We start from the raw sequence: 17,428 nt of genomic DNA, 5'->3' as shown, positions 1-17,428 counted from the left end.
GGCTCTATAAGGGCTCCACAATGAATCTGATCATTGTATATCTAAGTTATTTTTTAATCCAGTTACTATTTAATATATATTATATATAGATAAATAGACAGTTTTTGTTTTTTGTTTTTTGGGGGTTTTTTGGTACTGGAGATTAAACCCAGAGGCCCTTTACCACTGAGTTACATTCCACCCCTTTTTATTTTTTGAGACAGGATTTTGCTAAGTTGCTGAGGGCCTGGCTAAATTGCTGAAGATGGCCTTAAATTTTCTATCCTCTTGTCTCAGCCTCTAAGTTGCTTGGATTACAGGTATGTGCCAACACGCCCAGTGAAAAGAAGGTTTATTTAGCTCCTGGTTTTGGAAATTCAAAGTCTAAGATTGAGGGTAGACATTGTTCTTACCTCTGGTGAGGTTGTTGAGTGGTGGCACATAATGGTGGAGGCACATGAAGGAATAAGCAGTCATATCCCAAACAAGAGCAGACAGAAATGAGCAGGCAAGGGCCAGGCTTCTCCTTTTATAACAACCCTCTCACCAAAACTACCTTCTGCACAATGACCTAAGGAGCTTCCATTAGGATCCACCTTCCAAAGGTTCTGCCATTCCCAATAGAGTTGCCCTGTGAACCAAGCCTCCAATCAAAATGTGCCTTTGGGGAACACTACCACAGCAACCCATAACAGTCACCATTGAAATAACTGAGGCAACAATTTCTTACCCTAAAAATTGACAAGAAAAAATTAAGAATTTATATGCCTGTAATTCAAGGTGTTCAAGTGGCTGAGGCAGGAGGATACCAAGTTCAAGAACTAACCAAGCAATATAGACTCAAAAATAAAATATAAAGGGCCATAGATGTAGCTCAGTGGTAAAGTGCTCACCTAGCATATGTGAGGTAGAGGGTTCAATCCCCATTACTGTTAAAACTAAATCTATTTTGCTATTTTTAATGAACTGTGTTTTAGAGTAACCAAATAACCATCCCCAGCTAATAATATGGATACTATAAGTGTATATATTTTTCTATTTATTAATTGTATAATTTTCTACATATATAAAAAACTTAATTGTTATTCAGATTTTTGCCTCATCTTGGTTTTTAATCTGCTTAGTCTATCAGTTTATGAGGAGAGTACATTAAAACTTTCAAATAGGTCTGGGGATATAGCTCACTTGGTAGAGTTCTTGCCTTGAATGCACAAGGCCATAGGTTCAATCCCTAGCACAGAACAAAAAAAACTTTCAAATAAAACTGTTTGTTGAATTGGGTATTGTGGTTTATGCCTGTAATCCCAGCAACTCAGGAGGTTGAGGCAGGAAGACTGAAGATTCAAACCAGGCCTTAGCAATTTAGCAAGGACATAAGCAATTTGATGAGACCCTGTCTCAAAATAAAAAATTAAAAGGGCTGAGGATGTGGCTCAGAGATTGAGCACACCTGGGTTTAATTCCCGGTTAAAAAACAAAAACAAAACAAAACAACAACAACAACAACAACAACAACAAAAAAAAAACCTGTTGGCTGATTTACCTAGTGTTTTTATTCTATTTTTTTCTTTTCCTGTATAGTTCTACAATAATGGTGTGTGAGTTTCCTAGAGTTGCTAATAAAAACTACAACAAACTTGATGGCTTCTGTTTATTCTCTCACAGTTCTGGAAGCCAGAAGTCTGAAATCAAGTTACCAACAGAGCCATGCTCCTTCTACAGGCTCTAGGTAAGAATTATTTCTTGCCTCTTTCAACTTCTGATGGCTTCAGACATTCCTTGACTTGTGGCAGCATCAGTCTACTCTGCTTTTGTCTTCACATGGCCTTCTCCTTTGTGTTTTCTCTTATAAGGACATTTATCATTGATTGGTCTTAAGGTCCACCCTAATTAATACAAGATGGCCTCATCTCAAGACACTTAATTATATCTGCAAGGACATTTTTTTCCCCCAAAAGATCTCTTTCACAGGTTCTGGGTGATGTTTTTGAGGGGGGTACCCTTCAACTCACCATAAGCAGCATGCGTTAGGTACATGTATGTGATGAGAGTTTAATCTTCTTGCTTGGTTGATTGTAATATGCCTCTCACAGTCCTTTATTTTATATGTACACATTACCATATTTAAATCTATGAAAATCATGGCATTTGCAGGTAAAGTCATGGCATTTGCAGGTAAATGGATAGCATTGGAGAAGATAATGCTAAGTGAAGTCAGCCAATCCCAAAAAAAACAAATGCTGAATATTTTCTCTGATATTAGGAGGCTGACTCATAGTATGGTAGTGAAGGAGAGGAATAGATGAATTCTATATAGGGAAGAGGGATGAGAGGGAAAGGGAGTGGGCAGGGGATTAGCAAGGATGGTGGAATGTGATGGACATCATTATACAAAATATATGTATGAAGACTTGAATTGGGTGTCAACATATTTTATATACAAAAATATGAAAAATTGTGGTATATATGTGTATTAAGAATTGTAATGCAAAAAAACCAAAGTACGTGTATAAAGGCATAAATTGGTGTGAATATACTTTATATACAGAGATATGAAAAATTGTGCCCTATATGTGTAATAAGAATTGTAATGCTTTCCACTGCTGTCGTGTATTTTAAAAAATTAAATTTAATTTAAAAAATCTATGTTTATGTTTGTATACATAGATGTGCACATATGTATATAAATATATAATGCCAAGAACAAATGATGTGGAAGCTGTTAATTAGGAGTTGCATTGTTTGCAGGGAATTTAAAGACTGATAAAATGTGCTAAGAGTTTGTGAACTTTTTATTATCATTATATTGGAGCAATTTTAAACAAGGTCAATGGTAAAATACTTGTCCCCACGGCCAAATAACTTTAGTTGTTCTAGGTTCTAAACTATTGCAGTTATTATTGAGTTTTTTTTTTTTTTTTAAATTTAGTTATAGATGGACACAGTACCTTTATTTATTTTTTATGTAGTGCCAAGGATGGAACCCAGTGCCTCACACATGCTGGCAAGTGCTCTACCACTGAACCACAACCCCAGCACCATATTATTGAGTTTTAATAATAAACTTGTTAGAAGTCTTGAACTATTAAATTTGGAAGGCTCAGAGAGATCATCTAGTCCAGCCCCATGGGGTTATAGAATTGGAGACAGAGGCCCATAGAAGGGAAGGTTATACAGCAGATTGGGGCAAAACCAAGACACTTCACTGCCACTACCGGGAAAAAAGAGTCCTATAAAACATAGGTTATCATCTTAGATCTGGCTCCCTAATCAGCAATCACACTCAGGGGGCCACCAAGTGGGAAGAACACTTCTGCCTGAGTCCATTCCTTAGCATGACAACCTGCTTCCACACACTTTGGACCTAATTCAAGGATGTAGGGGCTTACCTTGGAAGAAGCAACAGAGCATCACCTCTTTCTATTGCTTCCTCTCTACCCTGGAGGACTGGGGCTGTCAGTTACCTCTGTGCCCTCTCGGGGTCTTAGCCCAGGGCTGACACTTTGTAATTCAGAGAAACAGTGAATAAAGCAATATGTGGTTTGCCAAATAATAATAATAATCTTGTTAACTTCAAATACCATGTTTTACTACTTATCATTTAATACACATTGTATTTTTCATAGAAATTAATTTGGGAAACTCCCTAGATGATAATAAAGATTCAAAGGCAGACCACCTGGCTCCAAAGATTGTGTGCTATTGGTCACAGTGTTACTCTGCCTTCACATTAGCTTGAGATTATCAAAAGATTTATAACAAATTGCATGTGTTCTTGTTGATATTTAACACAGACACAAATGTTTTCCAATTTGGACTTTCCAACATCCTTTATCATTCTATATTATGAGAAAGGAAGTGGGGCTGAGAGAACATAAGAGACTATGACAGCATGATAATTAACACAAATAGAATGTAAATGCCAGTCTTCTCTGGAAAGCAAAATGTAGTTCACATACATCCTTTTTAAAAAAAAAAAATTTAATTTGTTATGTATGACAGCAGAATACATTACAATTCATATTACACATATAGAGCACAATTTTTCCTATTTCTGGTTGTACACAAAGTAGAGTCACGCCAATTGTGTCTTCATTCATGTACTTAGGATAATGATGTCCATCTCATTCCACAGTTCATATTGTCTCTTTAGTTTGCTCAGGTCAGTTCAGGTACCAGAGTGGAAAATAGTTTTATGATATTAAATTTATTTATTTATTTTTGTGGTACTGGAGATGGAACTCTACCACTGAGCTACATCCCCAACTCCTTTTTAAAAAATATTTTAGTCATAGATGGACATAATAGCTTTATTTTATTTATTTTTATGTGGTGTTGAAGATCAAACCCAGTGCTTCACACATGCCAGGAAGCACTGGACAACTGAGCCACAACCCCACCTCCCCCAATTATTTTTATTTTGAGAAAGGGTCTCACTAAGTTACCCAGGCTGGCCTTGAACTTGCAATCCTCTTGCCTCAGCCTCCCAGTCACTGGTATTACAGATGTGGGCCACCATGCCCAACTGGTGTGTGCTTTTATTCCTGTCCTTTCTTAAGCAGTTGTGATAGTCACAAAACCTTCACCAGATGGAGTACCATGATCTTGGACTTCACAGCCTACAGAACCATTAGCTAAATGAACTTCTATAGTTTATAATTCACCATCTGAAACTGTAATATTCTGTTGTAGCACTAGAAAAACTAAGGCAACTTCCTGAAAGGGCAGCATACTGAGGTGACAGTTGCCATTTCTAAACTTGTCATTATCAGGGAAAACAAATTTTATCAACTTTTAATCTTTGAATAGAGACCTTCAACAAAAATAGGACTTCAGAAAATACATGACTTGTGGCTACTAAGCCTAAGATTTAAAATCTCTGGCAGACTTTATGGAATTTTTCTCTGTAAATTCATTGTATATCTGGCTTTGTACCTACAAATGCTGAACAGTCATTAAAATTTTGCCCTTTCTTTTAATACACACATTCAGTACATTTTTCCAACCATTAATTGAAGACTTAAAAAAAATGCTGACATTCTCCCGAGAACATCCAAGAAATACAGCATCAAGCAATATACGAAGGCTTACCCTGCACTCTTGCTAATAATCCATGAGCAAGCATGTATTAAGTGGTTTGTGTATGACTGTCATTGAATAAGCCTGAGTCTTTATCATACCTTGGAGGGGATTATAAGAGGGGAAACAATGTTTTGTTTTGTTTTTTAAATCCTATTTCCAGACATTACACAGCAACTTGGTATTTCACCAAATTCATTCCAACCTAACGCCATCAGTCGTAGTCCCACCAAGAACCGCCAAGGCAAGAGTCATCATTTTCATCTTTACATGGAGTCTTGGAAATCCACAACATGACGTCTTCGCGTTAGGCGTAGACGAGGAACAATTGGACTCCCGTGGAGGTGGCCCGGGTCTCTCCGCAGGGGTCTCAGTGGGCGGAGAAGCGATGGAGCAGGCGTTTGAATGCGTCCTCCATCAATCCTTGAGGACTAGGCAATGGTGGAGTTGTGGGAGGGCCAACGCCCAGGCTTCCGCGCCGGCGACACTGAAACACGCCCCTGGACAGGTTGGTCCTTCTGGCGGGAAGAAGCGCAGCTCGGGGGAGCCCACAGCTCCTTCCATCTTGGCTGATGGAAGTGGGCAGCGGCGTCCGGGACTCCCCCGTTCATGATGGCCCATCATGGCCATGCGGACTCGTACTACGAAAGTGGTAGCCGTTCCCTCTGCCGAACCAGAGTCCAGTCGGGGCTGCTCGTGGACAAGTTTCCCAGTCCCATGGGGTTCGGTTCTGAATGGGCCCCAGGTTCCCCCAGCAGTTCCAACAAAATGGAGGACGTCGTCTCCTCTAGCTGCAACCAGGACGGGAAGTGAGGGGACTGTTCCCCATCGCGGCGAGGCGAGGGAGGAGGGGGCCTCCTCGATGCTCAGGTACCTACTTAAGCCGCGTTCCCGACCTCCCCCTCATCCTCGCTCCAGTCATCCCGGGCGTCCTCCCTCGCTGGAGCCTTCCAGGGACTGGACAGAGAGAACGTTGGAGCATCGAGGCCGCATCTCTCCTCGAGCCGAGGCGACGGCCTGGAGCCCGGGCCTGAGGACAAGCGACCCCGCTTCAATTGCTCCCGGCTGTCCCAGCTCTGAGAGTCAGCGGCCCAGGGACGGGGCCAGGCGGCGGATTCCCGGGCTCCTGAACCCAGCCGGACCAGGTGGGTGGGGGCGGGGCGAGGCGGGAGCGGCTAGGTGAAGGGACGCGGCGGGAGTCGCGGAAGACCATCGGTGGGGGAATGGAACGGCAGAGCAGGAGGTGTGGCCCGCAACTGAGGGACAGTCGTTCGGACCTCCCCACGAGGGGTGTCCTGAAGGAAGGCCAGTGTAACCAATGAGCGTGCCCGAGGTACCCAGGCTCGTCTCCGACCGCAGCCAATGAGCATGCGGAGGGCGGAGCATATGGGGGGTTCGTTCGCATTGCGCCTCCGCCTTCTCATTACCAGCGCTAAAGCCGCGACTGGAATCTGTAAGTACGTGTTGCCGAAGGGGGTGGGTCAGGGGAGGGGAGATTTTATTCCGCGGAGCGGTATCCAGAACCCGTGAGGCTTATCCCCGCTTTGAGGGCCGTGGAGAGTGGGGGTGGCTAGAAGCAAGGCAGCCTCCTAAGAAGGAGGCGGAGGCTACTGGGGAGGCGGAGAAGGGTGAGGGCAGTCTCCTGAGCGTCCCACCGTTTCGGGCTTGATACCCTTTAGTGTGGCCTCCGTAGCCGCTACCGCGTCGGGGCCTCAGTGGGTGGCTCTTTGGGGCGGCGCTCCTGTCACAGGCACCTTAGGTGCGGCCCGAGGGCTGCGTGAGTGCGGTGGCGGCCGAGTGAGGCGGTAGCCAGGGGTGGGCTGGGAGGTCTCGGGGTATTTTTCTTTATTTTCTGCGGGGGAACCCCGGCCGGCTTTGCTGCTCTCGAGTCTGCCCTCCTAACCTGTCGTTGGAGCCTACGTCCCCCAGGTTTTTCGGGACTGGGATTGTTGCTTTTGTCCCACCGGTTCCCCTTCTTAGCTCTTATCTTGCCCGGAGCTGCGAGGCTTCTTGGGCGAGTTCCTAATGGCGGACCTGGAGCCAGTCGCCAACTGCCCGCAGACAAACCTCGGGTCCAGGGCCACTACTTGCCGCAAATGCTGCTCAACGGTGACGTGAGCTTCCCTCTGCGTATTGGTTCTCGAGTGTCAGGGATGAAGCTGGGTGGGCAAATTTTGGAGGGAATACGAATCCCTTGCTGGCGCTGAATCAACGTTTGCCCTGCCCCCTCTCTTCCTAGGAGCTGACCTGGTGCCCTTAGCTCAGCTCACCCAACCCCACCCCGAATTCTGTAATTTGAAGAAACAGGTTTAGCTTTGTCTCTATGTTGTGGTTTTGGTTTTCTTTGAGTTTTTCAACAACGTGCGGGGCTGGCGGAACCGCGCAGTAACTTCATGACCTATCCCTTTACATCCTCTTGTGTTGAGGAGTTGGTGGCACCACACAGTTTGGTTGTAAATCATTTTTTATCTCCTCTACTCTAGGACCCGGAATCACCTTCAGGGCAATTTGGTGAAGCTTTGGCAGAAATTAATACAGAAAATATCTCTATTGTGAGTCATTTTATCCCATTTTCTTGTTTAATATATTTAGTGAAATATTGTTCTTCCTGTGAGATTACCTCCCTGTTATCTTGAAGGCAAAGAGTAATTATTTTGAGTGGCCTCTGTCCCCAGAGCCAAGCAAGGATAATCTCCGGAAAGCACTGGAGTGACTGCTGGCATTTACACAACTGCTGCTCTCTCAGGGGGTTCCAAAATAGGACTGTTTGTTCCATTTTATAGAATGCATTTAACATTTTTGTCTTCCAGTGGATAGATTTTTTTTCTTTCTAATTAAAAATAAAACACTAAAAGAAAAAACTATTGCTTGTATTATATTTGAGGAAGATTGATTTATATCTATATCTATGTATATTTCTGGTTTTTTTTTTTTTTTTTCTTGGTACCTGGGATTGAACCCGTGGGTGCTTAACCACTGAGCCCTTTTTTGTATTTTTTTTTTTCCGTTTAGTGACAGGGTCTCCCTGAGTTCCCTAGGGCCTTGTTAGGTTGCTGAGGCTGACTTTGAACTTGCAACCCTCCTGCCTTGGCCTCCCAAGCTGCTGGGATTACAGACCTGTGCCACCACATCCAGATGATTTATATACCTTGACAGTAGTCCAGCTGCATCACATCAGGAAATTCATAATCTAGTTGTAGCATTTACTACTGAATTAGCAGTGATTGCCTTGTCCCTTCATTATGGTTAATGGGCTTTTTCTTTGTTACCAGAAAGTACTATGTGTTCCTTGTGATACAATGCAGATGCTCTATTCTCTGTCATCTATTCAGTTAATGATTTTAACACCAATGATGATTTAGATCTTTTTTTTTTAAAGAGAGAAGTGAGAGAGAGAGGGAGACAGAATTTTTTTTAATATTTATTTTTTTTTAAGTTTTTGGCGGACACAACATCTTTGTTTGTATGTGGTGCTGAGGATCGAACCCGGGCCGCACGCATGCCAGGCGAGCGCGCTACCGCTTGAGCCACATCCCCAGCCCACCAATGATGATTAAAAAAAAAAAAAAAAAAAAAAAACTCCTATTTTTATCATGTGGGATTCTGTTGTGTCTTAGGTCTGCTGCATTTTATCCTTTCAACACTGATCATTTTTCCATTGTTCAGCACAAAGAACTTTGTGATTCACTTATTCTCCATGCTTTCATAGTAGTATTACAGCCTTCTCTTTGCTGGAGTTTCTCCCTGCAAACTAAAATTGTTTTATATTATTTTGTTTTATTTTGTTACTGGAGTCTTAACCCAAGGGTGCTTTACCACTGAGTTACATCCCCAGCCCTTTTTGTCTTTTTTTATATTTTGAGACAGTATCTCATTGAGTTGGTTAAGGCTGTCTCAGTGGGTTGGTTTGGGCCTTGCTAAAGTTGAGGTTGTCCTTGAACTTGGCCTCCTTTCTCAGGCTCCCAACTCCTGGGCCTGGCTGCAAAGTTAAACTTATTGCAGTTGTTTTATTCTTCTTTCTTTTTTCTTTCTGTTTTTTTTTTTTTTTTTTTTTCCTTTCATGAAAATTGAGGCCAAGGCCTTCCTTACACGTGCTTATAGCTGACCTATATTCACAGCCCTACGTTTAACTTCTTACACAGTACTTCTAAACCACACCTCTTTAAGGACACAATGTCAGGATATAGAGTTTTGTGTCTAGCTTTTAGGAACAGAAATTACTTCAAGTGGATAATTTTCACAGGATTCTTAGAGTGGTAGCATTGAAGATTCCATGGAAGTTTGGTGAGATGATGAGATGTGGGGTGTGGTTCTAGAGCTATGATGGATCTTGTAGGAAAAGGAAATTAATGAGAACTAAAAAGAAAAAGATTGGCCAGGTAATATGTCACTGACTCAGTTATTAGTACTTAGGCTATTTTTCTCAGAAGTCATCAGGTATTTACGCCATGCTGTTGTGCAGAGGATTTGCTTTTTGTGCCAGCCAGAGTAAGGTTCAAATCTCTGCTCTCTTACTTTGGCAAGTCAGTTATTCTGTGAGCTTTTATTATGTACATTTTACAAATGAATAAAGTAAGTATCTTCCCAAGATTGTTATGAAGATTGTAAAATTCTTGGGCCATAAATTATGGGACACATACATAAACACACATGTATTTAGTTAATGGTAATTAATGGTAGTTTTTTATTTTTCCTTCTGGTAATTGAACCCAGCTCTTATTATGCTAGGCAATCATGCTATCACCTACCTACATCCCCAGCCCTCTTTATTTTTTAAAATTTTGAGGCAGGATCTTGTTTAGTTGCCCAGGCTATCCTTGAACCTTCCTGCCTTAGCCTGAGTAGTTGGGATTACAAGCATGTGCCACCAAGCCCAGCCTACGATTCTATATGTGTATGCACATGGGCAGGTGCTAAGCATGTGCTGGACCCCGGAGCTACTGCCTAGCCTTGTAAGTATATACAATTTGTGTCCTCTTTTTTTCCTGAGATTTCCTCAGTTATATCTTTCAATCCTTTTATTGAGTTTATTCTGTTACTAAGTGTTTAATTCCTGGCATTTTTAAAAATTAGAAATGTAAAATTTTTAATGATGTTTGCTCATTCCTTATCCATCTAGAGTACTAATGATAGTTATGTGGTTTTTCATTTTCTTTTTTCTGCACTGTCATGTTTGTTTTTCCTCCTTATCTTATTTCACATTAGAGGCTTTCCCCAATACTTTTAATTCTTTTTTGTTTCATTTCTGTGTTTATTTGTTGTTGTTGTTCTTTTTAGTTATACATGACGATAGAATGTATTTTGACATATATACAGAGTATTACTTCCCATTCTTGTGGTTGTACATGATGTAGAGTTACACTGGTCATGTATTCATATATAAACATAGGAAAGTTATGTCTGATTCATTCTACTGTCTTTACTATTCCCAACCCCACTCCTTTCCCTTCCTCCCCCTTTGTATAAACCAGTGAACTTCTATTCTTCCCTCCCACCCGCTTTTTGTATGTTAGTATCCACATATCAGAGAGAACATTTGGCCTTTGGTTTTTTGGTACTGACTTGTTTCACTTACCATGATAGTCTTATTGGCAGTTGCCACAATTTCATTCTTCTTTATGGCTGAAATACTTATTTTTTTAAATATATTTTTAGATGTTGATGGACCTTTATTTTCTTCATTTATTTATATGTGATGTTCAGAATTGAACCCAGTGCCTCACATGCAAGGCAACATTCTCTACCACTGAGCCCCAGGCCAAATACTTCTAATTCTTGGCTAGCCTACTTATGATTAAGAATTGTTGGCTGGGGTTGTGGCTCAGAGGTAGAGTGCTTACCCAGTGTGTATAGGGCGCTGGGTTTGATCCTTAGTTACCACATAATAATAAAATAAAGATATTGTGTCTACCTATAACTTAAAAAAAAATGTGAACTACAACCCAGATATGGTGGTGCATTTGTGTAATCCCAGCAATTTGAGAAACTGAGGCAGGAGGATCACAAGTTCAAAGCCATCCTCAGCAATTCAGTTAGGCACTAAGCAACTTAGCAAGACCTGTCTCAAAAGTAGTGGTGGGGCTGGGGGGTGCCGGGGTTGTGGCTCAATGGTAGAGTGCTTGCCTAGCATGCATGAGGCACTGGGTTTGTTCCTCGGCACCACATTGAAAATAAATTTAAAGAAAGATATTATGTTCATCTACAACTTACAAAAATTTTTTTTTAATTTAAAAAAAAGCGGGGGTGGGGGCGGGGGTGGATGGGGCTCCGTGGTTAAGTGCTCCTGGGTTCAATCCCCAATACCAAGAAAAAAAAATATTTTGTGGACTACAAAGCTGATTGGAAGAGTGAGAGGTGAGGGTGTTGAGGGCCCGCACCCTGGTGGCGGCCACTCTGCGGCTCCCGCGTGTCCTCCTCCATGTCCCCACCTTCCCTCGTGGTGGCCTGCCACGTCTGCCCACGATGCCTCCCCCTGGCGCGGGCTGAAGCGAAAGCAGGCCTGGTCCACAGGTGGCTGAGCAAGGAGCAAACCGCTCAGAGGAGGCAAGATAGAGGGGCTGGGCTCCACCTGCTCAGCTGATTGGCTCCTCTGCAGTGATGCTCATTGGGCTGTTTCCCCCCGCCCTTTCAGACCATGGAGCTGCTCATTGGAGGACTCTTTTGGTTCTGCCCACGTGACCCAGCCAATCTGCCTCAGGAGCGGGAAAATTTAAAAATGACCTAAGAGTTGCGGTAGAGAGTGCTCACTGGAAGTGCCAAGAGGTGGCTGTTGGGCTCTCCGGGAATTCCTGGAGAGCTGGTTGGTGCCTCCTGCATGCTAAAAATAAAGTTTGTTCCTGCTTGATAAGTGGCTGGTGAATTGTGCCTAGCCAGACTGCGGCATGAGGGCAGGACTTTAAATTTAGAGCTTTGGTATAGGATGAAATTTTTGCCAGTTGATAGGGAACTACATAGGTCATTTTTAGATCTTTGCTTTTTACTGTTCTTAAATCCACAGGGAAGAGTCTGAGAAAGAAGTCTTCCAGAGAAGAGCCTACTTCCTAGAATATAGAAGTCTGGATGTGAGTTCTCTGAGAATCATATGGGAGAGGGAGTATTTCATATGCATTTGTTGTGTTTGGTGCACCTTGAATATCTTACGTTCTATTCTCACCAAAGAATTGAATTTGAGAACTTTTGCTAAGAGGGAAAAGGGTTGTCACTCTCAACATAATGAGAGGGAAGTGTCTAAGACTATCTCCCAGCTTTTTTATTTTAGCCTTCTACTCACACTTTTCAAGGGAAATCTGATACAACAAGTTTCTAAGACTTTTTTTTTTTTTTTAAGATTTTTAAAAATTTATATGTGGTGCTGAGAATCGAACCCGGTGTCTCACAGATGCTAGGCAAGTGTTCTACCACTAAGCCACAATCCTAGCCCATCTGACCTTTGATAACTGTAGTATAAATCAGGATGATCTCAGCTTTTTTCCATCATATATTTAAGAGTTTGTGTCAGACCAGCGTAATTAACCAGTTATTCCTTTTCTCTTTAGGTTGTAAGATTTCATTGCTTTGGTTTCTTGTTCTTTATTTCCTTGTGGGTAGGATCTTTACTGTTTGGGGGATTTTGGAAGGCAATGAAGTTAGTTGTATTATCATCCCACCATCTTAATCCCTGTCAGGCTATTGATTTCTAGATAGTAATTTTATACCTAGGCACTGTAATAATTCTCTTGCTCTTTGTAGTGGTGTTTCATTTGATTCTTCTTTCTCATACCTTGTTGCATTTGTTAGTAACCTTCAGAATCATGGTACTTTATTACTGATTTTTATGGTTTTTGTTTGTTTGTTTGTTTGTTTGTTTTTTAATAAAAACATAATGTCTGTGGGTTTTGTTTTGTTTTTGGTGGTGCTGGGGATTGAACCCAGAGCCTTGTGCATGCTAGGCAAACACTCTACCAACTGAGCTATATCCTCAGCTCTGATTTTAAATGAGAATGATTATGGCATATATATTCACTTATATGAAGCTGGCTTTGGAGTTGAACTTTTTTATATTGATAAAATGTGTTAGGAAATGATGAGTCTACAGAGATGCTGAAGAAGAACATGCTGTAAATGTGGTACTGAACCTTCTGCATGCTAAGCATGCACTCTACTGCTGAGCTTCACTCACTGACCCCAAGTCTGATTTAAAACTAGGTGTAATACTAACCACCAATTTTTAGTTTTTCAGAGCTGTATGACTGTAGCAAGCTGAAGATTAAAGAGTGCTCTTTCTAATAGGCAAATATATAGAGACACAAAGTAGATTAAGTGATTGGGGCTGGGAGAAAGAGGACAATGGTTCTAGTTTCTTTCTTGTGTGATGAATTCTCTAAAATTGATTGCTGTGATGGTTGCACAATTCTGTGAACATAAAAAAACAAACAAACATTATATACTATAAGTGAGTGAATTTTAAGATGTGTGGATGATATCTTAGCAAAGTAAATTAAAAAGAATGCCCTTTCTAGTTTTTGTTCTGTGAGAAGAAGAAAATAGGGCCTAACAACCAAAATAGGATACCATGAAGTTGATACAGCCCTTTTCCAGAAGGATAAGTTTATTCAAATATAAAAGGTCAGACAGAATTGATGTATTTACCACCTTTTTAAGTTTATATAGTTAATATAATTATAATCTCTTTCCTTGAAAATTAACCTCCTAATAAGCTTAATGGATGAATATTAACTGTGATTTCAGTTTTTGTTTGTTTTACAGACTTTTTAAAAAAATAATTCTTAGATGGACACAATACCTTTAGTTTATTTATTTGTTTTTATGTAGTACTGAGGATCGAACCCAGTGCTTCACACATGCAAGGCAAACGCTCTACCACTGAGCTAGAACCCCAACCCCTCTTTTACAAACTTTTAAACTGATTGTTTATATTTGTTTATTTGTTCATCTCTTCTCTTTCTCTCTCTCTCTCTCTCTCTCTGTCTCTCTCTCTCTCTCTCTTTTTTTTTTTTTTTTGTACTGCTGGGCATCAAACCCAGGACCTGACATAGGCACTTTACCATTGACCTATACTCCTAGCAGTTACTTCTTTGCTTTATCTTATTTATTTTGGGATATTAGGGATTGAACCCAGCAGCACTTAACCACTGAGCCACCTCCCCAGCCCGTTTTTCTGATTTTTTATTTTAAGAAGGATCTCGCTAAATTGCTGAGACTGGCTTTGAACTTGGAATCCTCCTGCCTCAGCCTCCCAAGCTGCTGGGATTATAGGCTTGCACTGTGGCACTCTCCCCAACTGCTTTATTTTAATTTTGATTTTATTATTGTAATGAATTGGCTCATCTTGTGTGTGCACAAGCAGAATGCTAGTTTATGTTTGAGAGTGCTAGTGCTTATATACCTGGGGTGGGGTTGGTGCTGGGGATTGAACCCTGGGCCTCAAGCATGTAGGTAAGTGTTCTGTGTTTGAGTTAAACTCCCAACCAAGGGGCTGGCATTGTGGCTCAGTGGTAGTGTGCTTGCCTTGCATGCTGGGGGCATTGGGTTCGATCCTCAGCACCACATAAATAAATAAAATAAAGGTATTGTGTCCTACAACTTAAAATAAACTCTCAGCCAAAATTTGCTCATCTTAAAAAGATAAGTAATATTTAAACATTGTTTTTACATTAATTGCGTATAATATGGTGGCTATGAAATAGGTTTTACAGTTAGATTTCTTGAATTTGAACCCTGATTACTTTTTTTAGCCATGAAGACTTGGGCCAGGTCTTCTGATTCTTAGTTTGCTTATGAAAAAAAATAATAGTTCCTACCTCACTAAGGGAAGTGTTAACTGAGATAATATATTTAATGGTGTAACACTTCTTAAGAATAAATAGGGGCTGGGGATGTGGCTCAAGTGGTAGCACGCTCGCCTGGCATGCGTGCGGCCCGGATTCGATCCTCCGCACCACGTACAAACAAAGATGTTGTGTCCGCCAAGTACTAAAAAAAAATAAATGTTAAAAAAAAAAAAAATTCTCTCTCTCCCTCTCTTTCTCACTCTTTCTTTAAAAAAATAAATAAAAATAAATAGTACTTATTACGTGATTGACTGTAACTTATCAACTAAAATTAAGAAAATTTTAGAATGAAAATGTTAGCATATTCCAATACAAGGCATTTAGATGGAATAATGACTGCCTTGTGAAGTGAGTTTTCCTAATTATTGAACACCTGTATAGTTCTACCTGCTTTCACTCTTTTGAGTTTCTACCCTCAGAAAATTGAGGTTAACAATGTATAAGCTACTTTGACTTACTATCTATCATTGATACATACTTATATACATTCCAGTTATACTTATTTTTGCCCCTTGTCATTAAGATGTAAATGAGGGCTGGGGATGCGGCTCAAGCGGTAGTGTGCTCACCTGGCATGTGTGCGGCCCGGGTTCGATCCTCGGCACCACATACAAACAAAGATGTTGTGTCCGATAGCTAAAAAATAAATATTAAAAATTCTCTCTCTCTCTCTCACACACACACACACAATCACTCTCTCTTAAAAAAAAAGATGTAAATGATTTTTATATATGGTTAATTTCACATCTTCTTTTCCTATCTGCTTAAGAGCTGTGCTCCTTCAGTTACTCATTTTTGTAGATAAAGATCTTTAACTATTGTCTGCTGGATTTTTTCCTTCATCATCATAGCTTATTATGTAATAGTAACACAAAAATGTTTGTTGAGTATAACAAGAATAGTTAAGAATTTGGGGGGGCTGGGGATGTAGCTCAGTTGGTAGAGCACTTGCCTTGCATGCACAAGGCCCTGGGTTCCCCAACACCACCAAATAAATAAATAAGAATTTGTGGCCTAGGACTAGGGATATATTGCTGTGGAACAGTGCCTGTCTAGCATGCATGAAAGTCTGGGTTCAATCTCCAGTATCCCCCAAAAAAGAGAGAGAAGAAAAGAACTTGTGAGCTAATAGCTAGGTTTACCTAAATTATACCTATCATCATGATGAATAGCTTTAAGTGAATACTATAATTGAGTAGATTATTTTAAATATCTTTTAATTGTAAATGGACACAATATCTTACACACACACACATATATAAAACACACACATATATATATATGTGTTTTTTTGTTTTTTTTTTTTTGGGTTAGTGCTGGGGATTGAACTCATGGCCTTGTGCATGCTAGGCAAGCACTCTACCAACTGAGCTATATCCCTAGTCCCATTTATTTATTTATTTATAGATATTTATTTTTTAATTGTAGATGGACACAATACCTTTATTTCATTTATTTATTTTTATGTGGTGCTGAGGATCCAACTCAGGGTCTCTTGCAAGGTGAGTGCTCTACTGCTGAGCCACAACCCCAGCCCAAGAGATATTTTTTTAAAAGACCTAAAGTTATAGAATTAATTTCCATCAAACTCTTTATATATTTATTTTTTAGTTTTCGGCGGATACAACATCTTTGTTTGTATGTGGTGCTGAGGATCGAACCCGGGCCACATGCATGCCAGGCGAGCGCGCTACCACTTGAGCCACATCCCCAGCCCTCCATCAAACTCTTAACCAATTTTTTTTTTTTTTTTTTAAACAGGAGAGGAAAAACTGGAATGAGTATTTGTTTTTTTCTCTAAAAGTTGAGGTAATAAATCATATATTTTAATGCAAAAAAAAGGTAATAGGATTTTTTTTTTTCTTTTGTCTGTCTCCTACAGGTTCTTTGGCATGGATGATTTTTCAGTGGGAGGATTAGAATTGACCAACCAGATTCCTGCTTTGTCAGGGAGTACGGCCATGGCAGCTAAACTCATGGACATAGAAAATACACGTGGTGATCCAGTTAGTCCTTTAGTAAATAGATCTAGAAGCTCATCAGTGGAAGATGATGATGATGTTGTGTTTATTGAATCTGTACAACCTCCTTCAATTTCTACAATAGCCGATCAAAGAAATTTTATATTGGCATCATCAAAACATGAAAAACCACAAGGAAATCATTCCATGTTCCTGCCGCCTTCAAAAGATTTGGCTTCTCAGAAGGGAAGTATGTGTGAGACAATTGTTATTGATGATGAAGAGGACATAGAAACAAATGGAGGAGAGGAGAAAAATTCTTCCAATTTTACTGAGTGGGGACTTCCTGCAACTAAAAATAATACCAAAGATTTGGATTTCTCCACTTCAAGTCTTTCAAGAAGTAAGGTAAATGCAGGAATGGGTTATAGTGTTATCACAACAGAATCGACTCTGAGATACATTTTACTAATATTACAACCTTAGAAACAGTGTAATGCTGGGCGAGATATGAACTTAATGATTACACATATAACATCACTGTAGAATACCAACTTGGGAGATATCGCTAAAGGACTT

At 40.5% G+C, this 17,428-nt stretch overlaps 1 protein-coding gene and 1 non-coding gene across 14 annotated transcripts in view; one reads left to right on the top strand and one right to left on the bottom strand.

The window, feature by feature from the left end:
- Positions 1-6,269: 6,269 nt before the first annotated feature.
- The window catches only part of Zmym5 (zinc finger MYM-type containing 5), a 34,857-nt gene continuing 23,698 nt past the window's right edge, over positions 6,270-17,428 (top strand). Inside the window, exons 1-4 of one of the 13 annotated variants that reach the window (XM_076872175.2) lie at positions 6,270-6,511; positions 7,542-7,610; positions 12,056-12,119; positions 16,771-17,257. In XM_076872175.2, the coding sequence (XP_076728290.1) occupies positions 12,118-12,119; positions 16,771-17,257 (489 nt within the window). In that variant the 5' untranslated portion in view covers positions 6,270-6,511; positions 7,542-7,610; positions 12,056-12,117. The other 12 variants (XM_076872176.2, XM_076872174.2, XM_076872177.2 and 9 more) reach the window with 12 other exon arrangements.
- On the bottom strand, positions 12,945-13,015 carry Trnaa-agc (transfer RNA alanine (anticodon AGC)). The gene has a single exon. It is a non-coding gene; the product is annotated as a tRNA-Ala (tRNA).

The sequence above is a fragment of the Callospermophilus lateralis genome, chromosome 12, assembly GCF_048772815.1.
Source record: "Callospermophilus lateralis isolate mCalLat2 chromosome 12, mCalLat2.hap1, whole genome shotgun sequence".
Taxonomy (NCBI): Eukaryota; Metazoa; Chordata; class Mammalia; order Rodentia; family Sciuridae; genus Callospermophilus; species Callospermophilus lateralis.
This window is presented reverse-complemented; position numbering and strand designations above follow the sequence as displayed.